Below are 13,063 nucleotides of genomic sequence, written 5' to 3'. Positions count from 1 at the left end.
CAGAAAAGTGACTCCTCGTTTGTTAGTATTTATTTATATAGGGCCACTCTATAAAGTAACCGGCCCCTGTCCTGTGGCATATACAGGGTCCTCTTTCCCTCTCTGACCCTGGCCGGGACATATACAAACCCATCTCCAAGGCCAGGCTCGGTTTGTTAATTAGCCTCTGATCTACCTGTCAATTTTCACTCCGTTATCTCTTCACACTGGCAGCTGTCAGACCAAGTAAAATCGCTCTGCAAGAAAAGGAGAAGTGGTCACTGTGCAATGAGCTTTACTGACCATATGTGGCTTTCCCCCACCCCAATTTACATATATGCACATAGTCTCAGTTAACACTGGTTTTGGTCAATTCCATGAAGTTTTAGACACCAAATGACCTTCCTGGCAGTGACTACAAGCTCCCTGCTGAAAATAATGTTAATTATTTGTTTCCCCGGCTAGACCTGATCAATCACTGTGCAGCAAAGCATGGGTGCTGACTCTGTGGGTGCTCTGCGGCTCAAGCACCCATGGAGAAAAAAAGAAGGGGTGCTCAGCTGTTGGGTGACTGCTGGGAGGCACTTGGGGAGGTGGGAGAGGAGTGAGCAGCGGGTGATTTGCGGGCCTTTGGGGAGGGGCGGAGCAGGGGCAGGAAGAAGTGGTGCAAGGGCAGAGGCTTGGGGATGGGGTGGGACAGGAAGAGGCAGAGTGAGGGTGGGGCTCGGGGCAGAGCTGGACTGGAGCACTCATTGGGTAAAAATAAAAGTCAGTGCCCATGATGGAAGCAGGCGTTTAACGTTAAGAACATGCTGACGCCCCATTGCTCGTGGAACGCGAAGCAGGCGCTGAAATCAGCATGGCAGCTTTTGTGACTGTTCGCATGGCCTCCGGATATTGGGTGTGTTTAAGATCCCGGATGCTTGCGTCGGAGAGAATCTCTGCGCTCCTTTTTTGTTTTAAAGTCACTTTTCTGGACCTAGTGGTTGAGAGAACTTGTAAATGTGACCTGAGCGTGAGCCGAAGGCTCAGCCACCAGACCACGGGGAAAAAAACACCCACCGTTTTTAGCGATCCCGTGATTTTGAAGGCGATCTCACGACGCCGGGGCCCGACTAGTGCTTTGCGCAGGCCTGAAGTTGGCGTTGGTGTTCTTTGTGGAGTGAGGACCGCGAGCCTTAATTCTCGGGCCTGGCGACCCTTCAAGCTGGGGTTGTGATTCCAGCAGTAGGAGACATACCCGTGCTAGCTAGCGTGCTTTGGACAGAGGATAGCCACAGTAGAGTCCAGGGCAAGCTGCCCCGAGGATAGTCTCGTGTGAGACACGGGCCCAGACCCAGGTGCCTATCCCCTCCCACCGCAGTTCCTCCGCTATTTTTAGCATGCTAGCACGATCAGAGCCGGTGTGTGTATGTCTCCTTGAGCTGGAATTTATGCCTGTAGCTCGGCGCGTAGACGCTGCTCTGTGAAATCCCATCCCGCCCGTACAGAGCCGTGGCCAGGATTCTGGGGATTGCTGGCCTTTGATGCTTTCCTTCGAGCCCTGAGCGGGGAAGGAAGTGGGACAGTTTAGCCTTTCCCGGGAAGTGCGGAGAAATAGTCAGAGGCACTTCTGCCATGGGCGGAGGCTTAACCCTCTCTCTCTCTCTCTCTCTCTCTCTCTTTCCACAGCCGGCCAACGGGGAGAGCACCGCCAAGCATGTAAACGCCACAGTAAGTGACATGCTTTCGCGCATTCATATCAATGCTAGGGGTTGGGCTGAAGGGTGGGATCCGGAGTCCGAGGCAACCGAGTCTCTGACGGCTGAAGGGACTCCTGCTCTTTTCCTTGCGTCGGTTTAACAACACCTGTTGTGGTGTGTTGCCCCCATGCAGGATTTATTTTGTTAGCAAGGGAAGATGGAGGCCTGGAGATTCGGCCCGCTTCCTGGTAAGCAGCATGGGGAGTATAGTCCATCGAGCAATTTCCTGTACTGAGAAGCACTATACTGAGAAGTGCCACTAGAGGGCAACAATTCACGACCTGCAACTGGTACATGACATGTTAGATTTGAGGTCTTCTTCCTGAGCCGAAATCAGAAAGTGTCCCCTCGAATAAGCCGCGGGTTGCGCCCCTACTGTGAATTGAGCCAAATGGCCATGCCATAAGCACCGTGGCTGGGCCAACTGGCTTTGGAAACCAGAGAGCTGATTTCAGCTTTCTCACGGAGCTGGGAAACGTCTGGGAGCATTTCTGCAGAGCTGAGAAAGGGCTGATAATTTTAATTCCTGCTGCATCCTGGGGGCCAGGTGGGAGGGGCAGTGGACTGTCTGAAGACCCACGCAGGAGGTTTCATGGAGTCTGGCCAGCACTAGGAATCTCCTATGAGATGATCACCTTGCATATGCTGCTACTGAAATCCTTTCTAAATAGACCCATCCAATCTTTTGTGGTTCTCCCAGCACCACGAGCCCGTACCCCCATCTTCCCAGACGAGAGAGCGTCGGAACCTGGCTCCGCTGCTGTGGGCCTAACGATCCTGCCCAAACAAATTAATTAGCAAGCTAAATCATGTGGAATTAAACTGAACAAGGCTTCTGTCTGTAGCAGCAAAACAGCCCTTTGTTGGCACCGGCTTTTTTTCCATTACGCGCGCGGCTGTAAACATCCTTGCGGGCATCTGACAGTAGGATTAAGGGCTGTTTATGGCCACGAGGCAGCTCCAGTGTGTTTATGGGGATATTAGAAATTGGGTTCATTATTGGTTTCAAGAGAATTATCCATCTGTGACAAACTGGGACTGTTCTTAACGTTGCTCTGAATACTGTGTTGGTGCCTCAGTGTCCCCTGTGCAGTTCTTAATATCTAGGTGGTGGGATAAGGGGGTGTGATTGCTGCAGAGCAAAGGGCCAGTGCACCTAAATGCCGGGCACTCTGTCTCCTAGCAACTGATGGCCTGGGCCCCTTCTCTCTGCTCTGCTCCTTTCCCAGGCCAGGAGGTCACCTGATCCCTTTGTCTCCAACAGCTTCAATTGGCACCTTTGCAGAGGAGGGGCCCAGGCCATCAGTTGCTAGGAGACAGAGTGTCAGGCATTTAGGTGCACTGGCCCCTTCCTCTGCAGCATCACACACCTTTATCCCACCACCTAGATATTAAGAACTGCCTAGGGGACACTGAGGCACCAACACAGTACTCAGAGCAACATTAAGAACATTCCCAGTTCGTCACACCATCCTCTCTTCCCAGGACCCAGCGCTTTGCTGCGCTCCCTTGCCACCCCTGCTACGGTAAATACACTGGGGCGTGGCTAGCGTAATGTCCACAGCCTGGGGAGATCTGCTGCCCGATCTGTCTCTTGGACCTTTGCTTCCCAGTCAGATTTGGGAACGGCTCCCTTCTCCCTTCAGGATTTGCTTGCGATCTCGTTTGCGGAAGGGGAGCAGGGGGAGCCGTCTGTGAATTGCAGCTGGCGGCAACATTGAATCCCATGAATCGTGGCCAGCAGGCTCGTTTCTCAGTTAATCAACACAAGAAAAGGCCATTGCAATGCAGTCAGCATGTGTGACCCTGTCGCCCCCTGGCGGCTGGCTCCTGCACTACAACAGCTGGCTGCTGCGGGCTAGGAGAGCTTTCCTTTAGCTCAGGCAGTAGGGGCATGTGTTTTTGGTGCTGAGGGTCCAGGTTTGATCCCGGCTGCCGGCCTGTGCACTTCACTTCCCCGGGGCTCATGAGACCTCGCTGTGCCATTGGCCTGCTGGGCAAGTCGCTTCCCCACTCTGTGCCTCAGTTTCCCCGTGTCAGATGGGGATGATGAGACCTCCTTTGTAAAGGTGCTTTGAGAACGGCTGATAAAAACGTGGTGTTAGAGCTAGGGGCTGTCGTTACATCATTTTCAGCCAACTTTAACAGGCAGATTCAGTGCAGGCTTCCCCTGCCCCGCACAGTTGATGCACCTTAATGCCTTCCCTTCTGGCCCTGCAGCTAGGCAGAGCCCCTCTGCAGGGCAATCCAGCCATGCCCCAGCCCTGGTGGGTGCAGTGTGACTTGGCCAGAGGTCTGCCCTGTGTCTGTTGCAATTTTCACGAAGAGTCTATTCTGCAGGGAGTGAGAGGAGCTGGTGCAGATCGATGTCAGACAGGTGGTGAAAAAGCTCCACTCCTGCTTTGACGGCTCATTTGCAGCTTCACTTGCCTCCTCTTCACTTAGAAGTGAAGTGAAACAGGTGTGACTCCTCTTCCGTCCGGGGTCCCCACCCAGAGCATCTGCGGCAGCCTCCGGAGGAGGAGCTGGCATTTCGCGGTCTTCGTGGAGAGCCAGGCACTGGCGAAGCTGGGTCACCTGGCAGCACCTGGCACGCTGAGGAGTTCTGTCTGTCTGTCTGCACAAAGTGACGCCAGGGGGCAAGGCATTATGGGAGACCAGAGCATAGCTTTGGGCCAGAGGCTGGTTAGTTACACGAAGACACTTGCAACTCCAGATTTCCCCCGGCCCCCTGAAAACTCTGCCCTGCCAGGAAGCCTGCAGGAGACTGGACGGCGGTTCGCTAGCTGGGAGTACTCACGATCGGTACGAGTTGGACCCGGGACCAGGATCTGGGGATTGACACCCTCAGGAAGGTGCTGAAGGAGAAAGTGTCTGGAAAATCGAGAGGCCCAGCTGGGTGTTGTGTGTAACACATGAGGCTTGGATGTTTCGCCGGCTATCAGATGGGGAAAGGCTATTAAACCTCATGCTACAGGGTGCAAAGCAGGACCTACTGTGGGGCAGATCCTGCCCTGTCTGCTACTGCCGTGTCCTCCTTCCCCCGGGGCTGCTCTGGTCAGAGACGGGACCCTGAGCTAGGTGGAGCCGGGGGTCTGGCCATGGCTGTGCCATTTGCTCAGCGCTGCACTAGGGAAATGGATGGGGGGTCCGGTCTAACTGATGTGGAGCCAGCCCCGCAAGGCAGGGATCACCCCAGCCTGTTGCATGTGAAAGGATCTTTTGTAGTTTCTCCCTTCTCGCAGCTCGGATCCTGGCTGCTGCGCATCAGGATCCTTTAATAACATTAGCCTGGCCTGTTCTTACTGCTATCAGCTGATAGCTGCCTGATTCTTCCCCCGGGCGGGAGGAGTGGGGCGAGGGCGGCTCCCGGACCAGGCGTGTGCTTGTGGTGAGCCTGCCGCACCGCAGAGTGGAGAGGATGGTGGAGCTCAGAGCCCAGAGCTAACGGCAGAATGACTGAGCGCGGACCCTGTGCCAGCCTCGTCCTCGTTCAGTAACCCTCCCACCGTGACCCAGCTGTGCCGTGGGCTGCAGCTCGGAGTACTGCCCGGGGGGGCGGGCTGCTTGCCAAGGTCTCGGGGCAGAGAAGCAGCCATGCCTCGGAGGTGGATTAGCAGGCGCTTCACCTGGTCCAAGGTAAATCCATGGGACAAGGGGTGAAGGTGCCGAGGCGGAGGTGGGAGGGGAGAGAGGCGCCGCATGTCCGCGCTGCCTGGCTTTGCCCTGGGGTTTATGCACCCCGGGGTGGGGTTAGAAATGGACTTGTCGCCTCCCCAGTGGGGAAAGGCAGCGTAGGAGGGCGATGGAGCAGGAGAGGCTCTGACAGGCCCTGGCGGGGGCCAGATAAGTGAATCAGCACAGGAGATTTCCCGAGGGGTATCCGGTCTCGTTTTCTTCAGGGAGGAGTATGGAGTGGGCAGCAGTGAAAGCCTGCTGCTGACCTGCTTCGAGGCCCCGTGATTCCTCCCTCCAAACGTGCCCAGCCCGGCTCGATCTCAGAGGCACGTCGGTCCTAGCCCCAGGGGCTGCTGTTTTCCAGCGGTTAGCACAGCAGACTGGCACCCCTGGCTCCTGGGTCTATTTGTGCCCCTCGCTGATTCCTGCTCGGGCTCCTGGGATGCCCTCATGCCAGCTGGGAGCAGCCGGGGCTGAGATGAGCCAGAGGAGCGAAGTGCACATGCTGCAGGGGCACTGGCATGGTGCGCGCCCCGTGCTGGAGGCCGCTGGGCGGCGTGGGTGAGGATCCCGGCGTGAGTGCGATTCCCCAGTGCAGGGGGCTTTGTGTGTCCAATCGCGCCCGATATACTGACCCCTTCTGCCCTGAGGACACCCTGGAGCAGGAGGGCAAAGGCCAGTTGTGGCTCCAAGCACCCAGGAAGCCCGCAGTCCGGTGTCTCTCCGCTTCAGGAAGAGTGTTGTTGCTCTCGCTGTCTGTCTTTGGGCTGGATCCTGCTGGAGGCCGCCCTCTGAAGCCTTGAAGGGGACGCCCACACTGTGAAGACAAAGCCACGATGCCGACGGAACTTGAGGCTCGGTGCCGCAGGTTTTTCTTTGCCATGTGGAGGTCCGCAAGGGGGAGCGAGGCTGGTGTTTGGAAGGTAGGACAGCCCGGCAGCTGCCCAGCCCCCTCGTGCTCTGCAGGAGGCCGTGCTGAAATCCAGGTCCATGCCCAGCTCCCTTCTGGATTCACTGCGGGATTCAGGCAGGCTATTGCCTGGTGGAATCCCAGCATCCCGGCAGCGTCCGCCTGATGGCCATGCGTTGGTTGGATCCCATCCGCGCTGCACCCAGCTGTCGGCCGACCCGTGCTAGCGGGATTTGAGCTTGCGGTGTGGAGGTAACGGCTCTGGTGGAGCCTCGGGCTAGCCACCCGAGCCTGGATGCGGGGAGTCGGGTGAGCCTGAGCTCCAGCCTGGGAGGCTCGCAGCCAGCTGCAGTGTAGACACAGCCGAAGGGAGTGAGTTTGGACTGGGAGGAAGCCCTGCGAGTGGATTTATCTCCACAGCGAGCTCCCAGAGGCTGAGCTGTCAGGAGCCACAGACTATTAATAAGAATGGACGCAAACTCCTTAGGTGCGTGGAGCTGCAGGCTCAGGACTAGCGAGCATGGTCCCGGCGGTCGCTCTGCGTCGAAAAGACATTTCTCGTGGAGAAAGGTGGAGCTCTCGGCTGTCACTCGCGGCAGGTGCTTGGACAGAAGGATCGGGAGCAGAAATGGCTCCCAGGGAGACCACTGAGGGCTTGACCAATCTGGCTCACTTTGAAAGGTAACTTTCCCGCAAATGGGGGCCGAGGAAGGAGATCGCGGCTGTGATGTTCAGCATTGCCCTACCTGCTGCCCCTAAAGCCCACGGTAAAACGGCCCTTGTTGTCTTCGGCCAAACACAGTCCTCTGGAAACTCCCCCATGCCCCCCTCCGCGTACAGCCCCTGGGGGGGAATGAGCCCTCCCTCAGTGACAGCTGATCAAACCATTGCAAAGGTGATGTGCAGCGTGCATGCTAGGTCTCTTTTTCGGGATGATATTTTCCACTGCGGTGGCTCTGGGCATTTGGGGTGGCTAAGGGTGCCTTTAAAGGGGCTGATCCTCCTGAAAAAGTCCCATCGGGGTGTGCGTGTGTGCAGCCAAGCAGGAACCCCCACCCTAAAAATTGTCCGAGGTAGATCCTAAAGCCAGGCCTCTCCAGTGTGCGGTATAGGTTGGCTCCTTGGCCAGACCTACCAGGGGCTTCCCACTGCGTGTCCTCTTGGGGGACTCCCAGTAGGTGGTGCTCTTCTCTCGGAGTCAGTACTGAACTAATGCGGCAGCAGGAGCCCAAACTCCTGCAGTTTCACCCTGGTACAGGATCCTTCGTCATTTCATGTCCTAAGCCGTTGTGTGCTGGGCATTGTTTTAAACCGCTGCCACACTCCACCCCAGCCACAGCTGCATTTCCACAGGGGCTGTAGCAACTCTTGGCTCTCTAGGGCCGGAGCCTCAGCTGTGTCCACTGGCATCGCTCCGAGAAGGAGCCAGCCAAGGAACTGGTCTGTGGTTTGCGCAGTGTTGTGGGGCCCTCTGTGAGGTCAGATTTTACTACACAAGTGAGATGAGCATTTAAACGACTCGTTGCTGATGGCTGGAGACCCTAAAACAAATGAGGTGTGAACGCGCGGAGGGGGTTTTGGAAACCCCACTCTGTTTTTCAGCTGAGGTCATGAAGTCACCCAACAAACAGGCTGCGGATGGGATTCATGAGACTGGGGATCGTGTGTAAATAGACGCTTCCTGCCTTGAGAACTCAAACATTTCCTCTGACAAGCCAAGCCAAAGCAAATGCTGGCTGCTCACTCAGCCTTGATTGTTAGGTAGCAAACGTGTCCTGCAGGTGATACAGACCTGGCCTCTGCTCGGTGGACACTAGCCCCCCATCCGGTACAGAGGTACTGGGCTGGACTCCAGAGGGCCAGCACAGGAGCTTGGAGCACACACAGTTCTGTGCAACTGGCGCGGCTGAGACTAGAGAAACTCATGGCATTAATTGATCCATGTGAGTTTCACCTGGAAATATATCAGGAAAAAAAGAGGGGAGGTTTTCAATGCCCCTTCCTCTCATCTGGCTTACAATAGCTACAGGGCACTGAGAGATGGACGTAACCCTTCGGAAGCCGGCTGGATCTTAGATACAAGGCACCTGCTAATGGCTGTGGGGGGGGTATTGGCCTGCAGGAGGCGCTAGCATGAGTAGGTTTCCCATAGCGGTGACCTGGGGAAAGGATGTGCGAGAGCAAGGTCCCATGGCTGGAAAGGCTCAGCGATCTCTGCTTTCCACGTGGCCCACCTCAGCGCTGACCAGCAGACAGGACGCAGCTTGGCTGGAGTAGATTTGTTGCCAAGAAGGCCAACAGCATATTGGGCTGCATTAGTAGGAGCGTTGCCGGCAGATCGAGGGACGTGATCATTCCTCTCTGTTTGGCACCAGTGAGGCCACATCTGGAGTCCTGTGTCCAGTTTTGGGCCCCCTCTACAGAAGGGATGTGGACAAATTGGAGAGAGTCCAGCAGAGGGCAACAAAAATGATTAAGGGGCTGGGGCAGTTGACTTATAAGGAGAGGCTGAGGGAACTGAGGTAATTTAGTCTGCAGAAGAGAAGAATGAGGGGGGATCTGGTAGCTGCTTTCAACTACGTGAAAGGGGGTTCCAAAGAAGATGGATCTAGACTGTTCTCAGTGGTGGCAGATGACAGAACAAGGAGCAATGGTCTGAAGTTACAGCGGGGGAGGTCTAGGTTGGATATTAGGAAACACTTTTTTCACTAGGAGGGCAGTGAAACACTGGAATGGGTTACCTAGAGAGGTGGTGGAATCTCCTTCCTTAGAAGTTTTTAAGGTCAGGCTTGACAAAGCCCTGGCTGGGATGATTTAGTTGGGGTTGGTCCTGCTTTGAACAGGGGGTTGGACTAGATACCTTCTGAGGTCGCTTCCAACCCTGATATTCTAGGATTCTATGATTTGCAGCAGGAGCAAGGGATGCACTCCCAGGCTGGCTGTGGGTGCTGTGTGGATAGGGGGTGTGAGGGGGTTGGAGCTGTGCTGAGGAGGGGTAGGAGAGGGATCAGGGGTTTGGGGAGGGGTGGGGTGCTTTATAGGATGGGACAGAAGGTGGAGGAGCAGAGGTGAAGTGTACAGAGTGCAGGGAAGGGCTGACAGAGGACAGGTTTTCCCTGCCTGGGTAAATTTTGGAGACTTTGAAATGGTTTCCACCCTAAACTGGCCAAAAAGGCAAAACCTCCGAAATGTTCAAGCCCCGACTAGCCCGGCTGCTAGTGATTTGCTGTGGGGGGAGCGGGGAAAGCAGGTGTTATCTCTGAGATCTGTGTGGTCAGAGACACCGTTCCCTGTGCTGCGATCCCTGCTGTTTGTTTCACTCTCCGATGAACCCCCACGGTGGTAACTTTGCTCTTCTCTCCTTTTTCTTTAGGAATCCACAAAATCCTCCAAAAGTGCCCAGCCACGAGGCAGACCTTCCAGGTACGACCCCTGTGATTGCCCCCCAGCACCACGCCCTGTGCAGAGACTTCTTCCCCGGCGAGGAGAGTCGCCCTGGCCTCATTCCCTCCCCAGCAGCGCGAGATCAGTGTGGACAGGGCTTGTTACTGTTCAATCAACTCAGTCTCGTGTTTAAAAACAGAACCTAGAACTCAGCTTCCTCCTGCCGATGTCTGGTGCCGTGGTTTGTGACTGTGCCAGTATCATAGAATCATAGAATATCAGGGTTGGAAGGGACCTCAGGAGGTATCTAGACCAACCCCCTGCTCAAAGCAGGACCAATCCCCAACTAAATCACCCCAGCCAAGGCTTTGTCAAGCCTGACCTTAAAAACCTCTAAGGATGGAGAATGGAAGCCCGAAGGCTGAGGTTATAACCAGATGCCAGCCCAGCTCCTCCAATTAACCAGAGCTCTCACACGGTGCTAGGGGGTGCTGCGCTGCCTGAGGGGATATCCCAGGAGGGGGCTCTCTCCCCTCCGAATGGTTCCCACGGGACTGAGCTGCAGGAGCGGGACCAGAATTTCCCCCTTTTCCTAGCAAGACTAAGCCCAGCCCTCGCCCCCTTCCTTCGAATGCTCCAGGCCGATCACCATCTTGGCGTCTCTCCGCTGTGTACTTCAGCCCCTGTCCTGTAGTGCGCGGAGCTCCTTCAGCTTCCAGGGAAGGCAGTGGGAAGGAGGGATGCTCAGCGCCTGGCATGGTGGGGCCCATTTCTGGGGTCCTTGTGGGCTCACCCATACCTCAGGTGCCCCTTTCTTCATCTCCTCTGTCTCCACAGGACGCCTGTGGTCTCGAACCCTCACCCCCGGCTTAGAAACAGTGTACCCTTTCGGGGGGCACCTCTGCATCCTTGCAGGGCAGAGCATCACTCCCCAGGCAGGTATAGGCTGCCTTGGCAACTGTCTCCGTCAGGCTTATCTAGGACCCCACAGCCTGTTTGCTTGGTCCGTGGCCAGATGCCAGGAGAGAGAGAGGCCCGTTGAGCGCGTTCCCACCAGGCTTCACCTGGACTTCATTGATTATTTTGTGTAACTGGGATAAGCTCCCAGAGATACAGATCTGGGTGTCAAAAGGCAACAATGGGAGAATGTAATGAATGGTGCTTGGAGATGGAGATGGGGATGGTCTGAACAAGGTGGGGCCTGGGTCAGCACAAGAAGGATCTCTTCACCCGTGGGGCCTTGTAGGCCGCTCACCGCTAACTACCCACCGGTGTCGGGCTGGGTGGTTGGGAGGGTTAGCTCTGGATGCGGTTTTCAGGAGCCGGGCTGGCTCTGCCGCTTCCTGCTATGGTCAGTGGCCATTTGGACAGCTGCACTCAGAGCCACCAGCTGCACCAAGAGCACGCGGCTGGGTGCAGAGGCTGGCATGGCAATTGGTCCCGTCTCTGTGGCAGTGTAGCTGTTGTCCAGAGTAGGGAGTGGGCACCCCCACACCTAAACTCCATTGCTAGAGCTGCCATGGGAGTCCCGACGTGTCCTCCCTCGCTCCAGCCACTTGACCTTCCCGTGTCCGTACCTTGCCCAGCCCATCTGTGGATCAGGGATGACGATAATTAGCGCACGGGTCTTATTGACCTACCCGCTTTGCAGTCGGCGGGCAAAGGAGGGTGCTGCGGGAACGCCACATTGTTTGGGTTCAGATCTCTAGACCTTCGCCCCGCAGGCCTGTAGCATCCTGCTGGGCCCTGAGCTGGCTGCTTCTTGTTGGCCCAGGAGTGTGAGCGTGGCCCAGACCATGGAGGACACCTGCGAGCTGGACCTGGTGTACATCACGGAGCGGATCATCGCCGTCTCCTACCCCAGCTCAGCTGAGGAGCAGAACTTCCGCAGCAACCTCAAGGAGGTGGCCCAGATGCTCAAGTCCAAGCATGGAGATAACTACCTGGTAAGAGACACCATCCCGCTCTCCACCGGCGGGTGGCTGGCCGGAGGGCCTGGGGAGGGTGTGGAACTGACTTTGGGAGAGGAAGCTGTAGGGGCTGGGATCCTGAATTCCCGGGGTTGCCAAGCTGTCCACCTCCCTGCAGCGTGGGGAAGGTCCTGGCACCATGTTCCAGCATCAGACGGGGACTCGGGAATCTCAGGAGGGTGTGAAATAGATGCCCAGATTCCGAGATCGTTACATTCATGGTCATGAGGGTCCATTAAGAATATAAGAAAGGCCATTCTGCATCAGACCAATGGTCCGTCTAGCCAGGATCCTGTCTCTGACAGTAGCCAGTACCAGGTTCTTCAGAGGGAGGGAACAGAACAGGGCAATTAGCAAGTGACCCATCCCCTGTCATCCAGTCCCAGTGTCTGATAGTCAGAGGTTTAGGGACACCCAGACCATGGGGTTGTGTCCCTGATCATCTTGGCTAATAGCCATTGATGGATCCATCCTCCGTGAACTTATCTCATTCTTTTTTGAACCCAGTTATGTTTTTGGCCTTCACAACATCCCCTGGCAAGGAGTTCCACAGGTTGTCTGTGCGTTGTGTGAAGAAATACTTCCTTATGATTGTTTTAAACCTGCTGCCTGTTAATTTCATCAGGTGATCCCTGGTTCTTGTGTTATGTGAAAGGGTAAATGACACTTCCTTAGTCGCTTTCTCCACACCAGTCATGATTGTATAGACTGCTACCATATCCCCCCTAAGTTGTCTCTTTTCTAAGATGGACAGGCGTAGTCTTTTTAATCTCTCTTCATATGGAAGCTGTTCCATCCCCCTAATAATTTTTGTTGCCCTTCCGAATCCTACCTTTTCCAATTTGGATGTATCTTTTTTTAGATGGGGCAACCAGAACTGCATGCAGCATTTAAGGTGTCAGTGTACCACGGATTTAGATAGTGACATTCTGATATTTTCTATCTTATTATCTATGCCTTTCCTAATGGTTCCTAACATTGTTCGCTTTTTTGATGGCTGCTGCACATTGAGTGGATGTTTTCAGAGAACTATCCACAGTGACTCCAAGATCTCTTTCTTGAGTGGTTGTCACGGAGTCCCCGGGCGATGCTCTGGAACTGCTCCCCACAAAGCCAGTCAGGACTTTGGGGAGCCTCCTCTCCCTTGGAGCAGACTTGTTCAGGGCAAGAAGCTCACACATCTTCACCTCCTGGGTCTCTCCTTGGAGCATTCAGCATCCTCTGCCCCTCCGTGTGCTTCCCACAGCGAGCCCACCCAGGCGGGGTCCTGGGGAAGCCACAGGGTCCTGCACCCCCACTTTGCAGTCAGATGTGACTCTTAGCCAGTAAAACAGAGGTTTATTCGATGACAGGAACAGGGTCTAAAACAGAGCTTGTAGATACAGCGAACCTGACCCCTC

The 13,063-nt window shown here is 55.5% G+C and overlaps 1 protein-coding gene across 14 annotated transcripts in view; it reads left to right on the top strand.

The window, feature by feature from the left end:
• Positions 1-13,063, top strand: part of TNS1 (tensin 1) — a 296,511-nt gene that overhangs the window by 146,815 nt on the left and 136,633 nt on the right. For 10 of the 14 annotated variants that reach the window (XM_075070329.1, XM_075070328.1, XM_032764414.2 and 7 more), the window contains 3 exons: positions 1,651-1,692; positions 9,683-9,732; positions 11,468-11,639. In XM_075070329.1, the coding sequence (XP_074926430.1) occupies positions 1,651-1,692; positions 9,683-9,732; positions 11,468-11,639 (264 nt within the window). Of the gene's footprint in view, positions 1-1,650; positions 1,693-5,137; positions 5,361-9,682; positions 9,733-11,417; positions 11,640-13,063 lie in introns of those variants that run through there. The other 4 variants (XM_032764412.2, XM_032764418.2, XM_032764421.2 and 1 more) reach the window with 3 other exon arrangements.

This window comes from Chelonoidis abingdonii, chromosome 10 (assembly GCF_003597395.2).
Source record: "Chelonoidis abingdonii isolate Lonesome George chromosome 10, CheloAbing_2.0, whole genome shotgun sequence".
NCBI classification, from domain to species: domain Eukaryota; kingdom Metazoa; phylum Chordata; order Testudines; family Testudinidae; genus Chelonoidis; species Chelonoidis abingdonii.
Note: the sequence above shows the minus strand (reverse complement) of the source record. Positions and strands in the feature narration are given on the sequence as shown.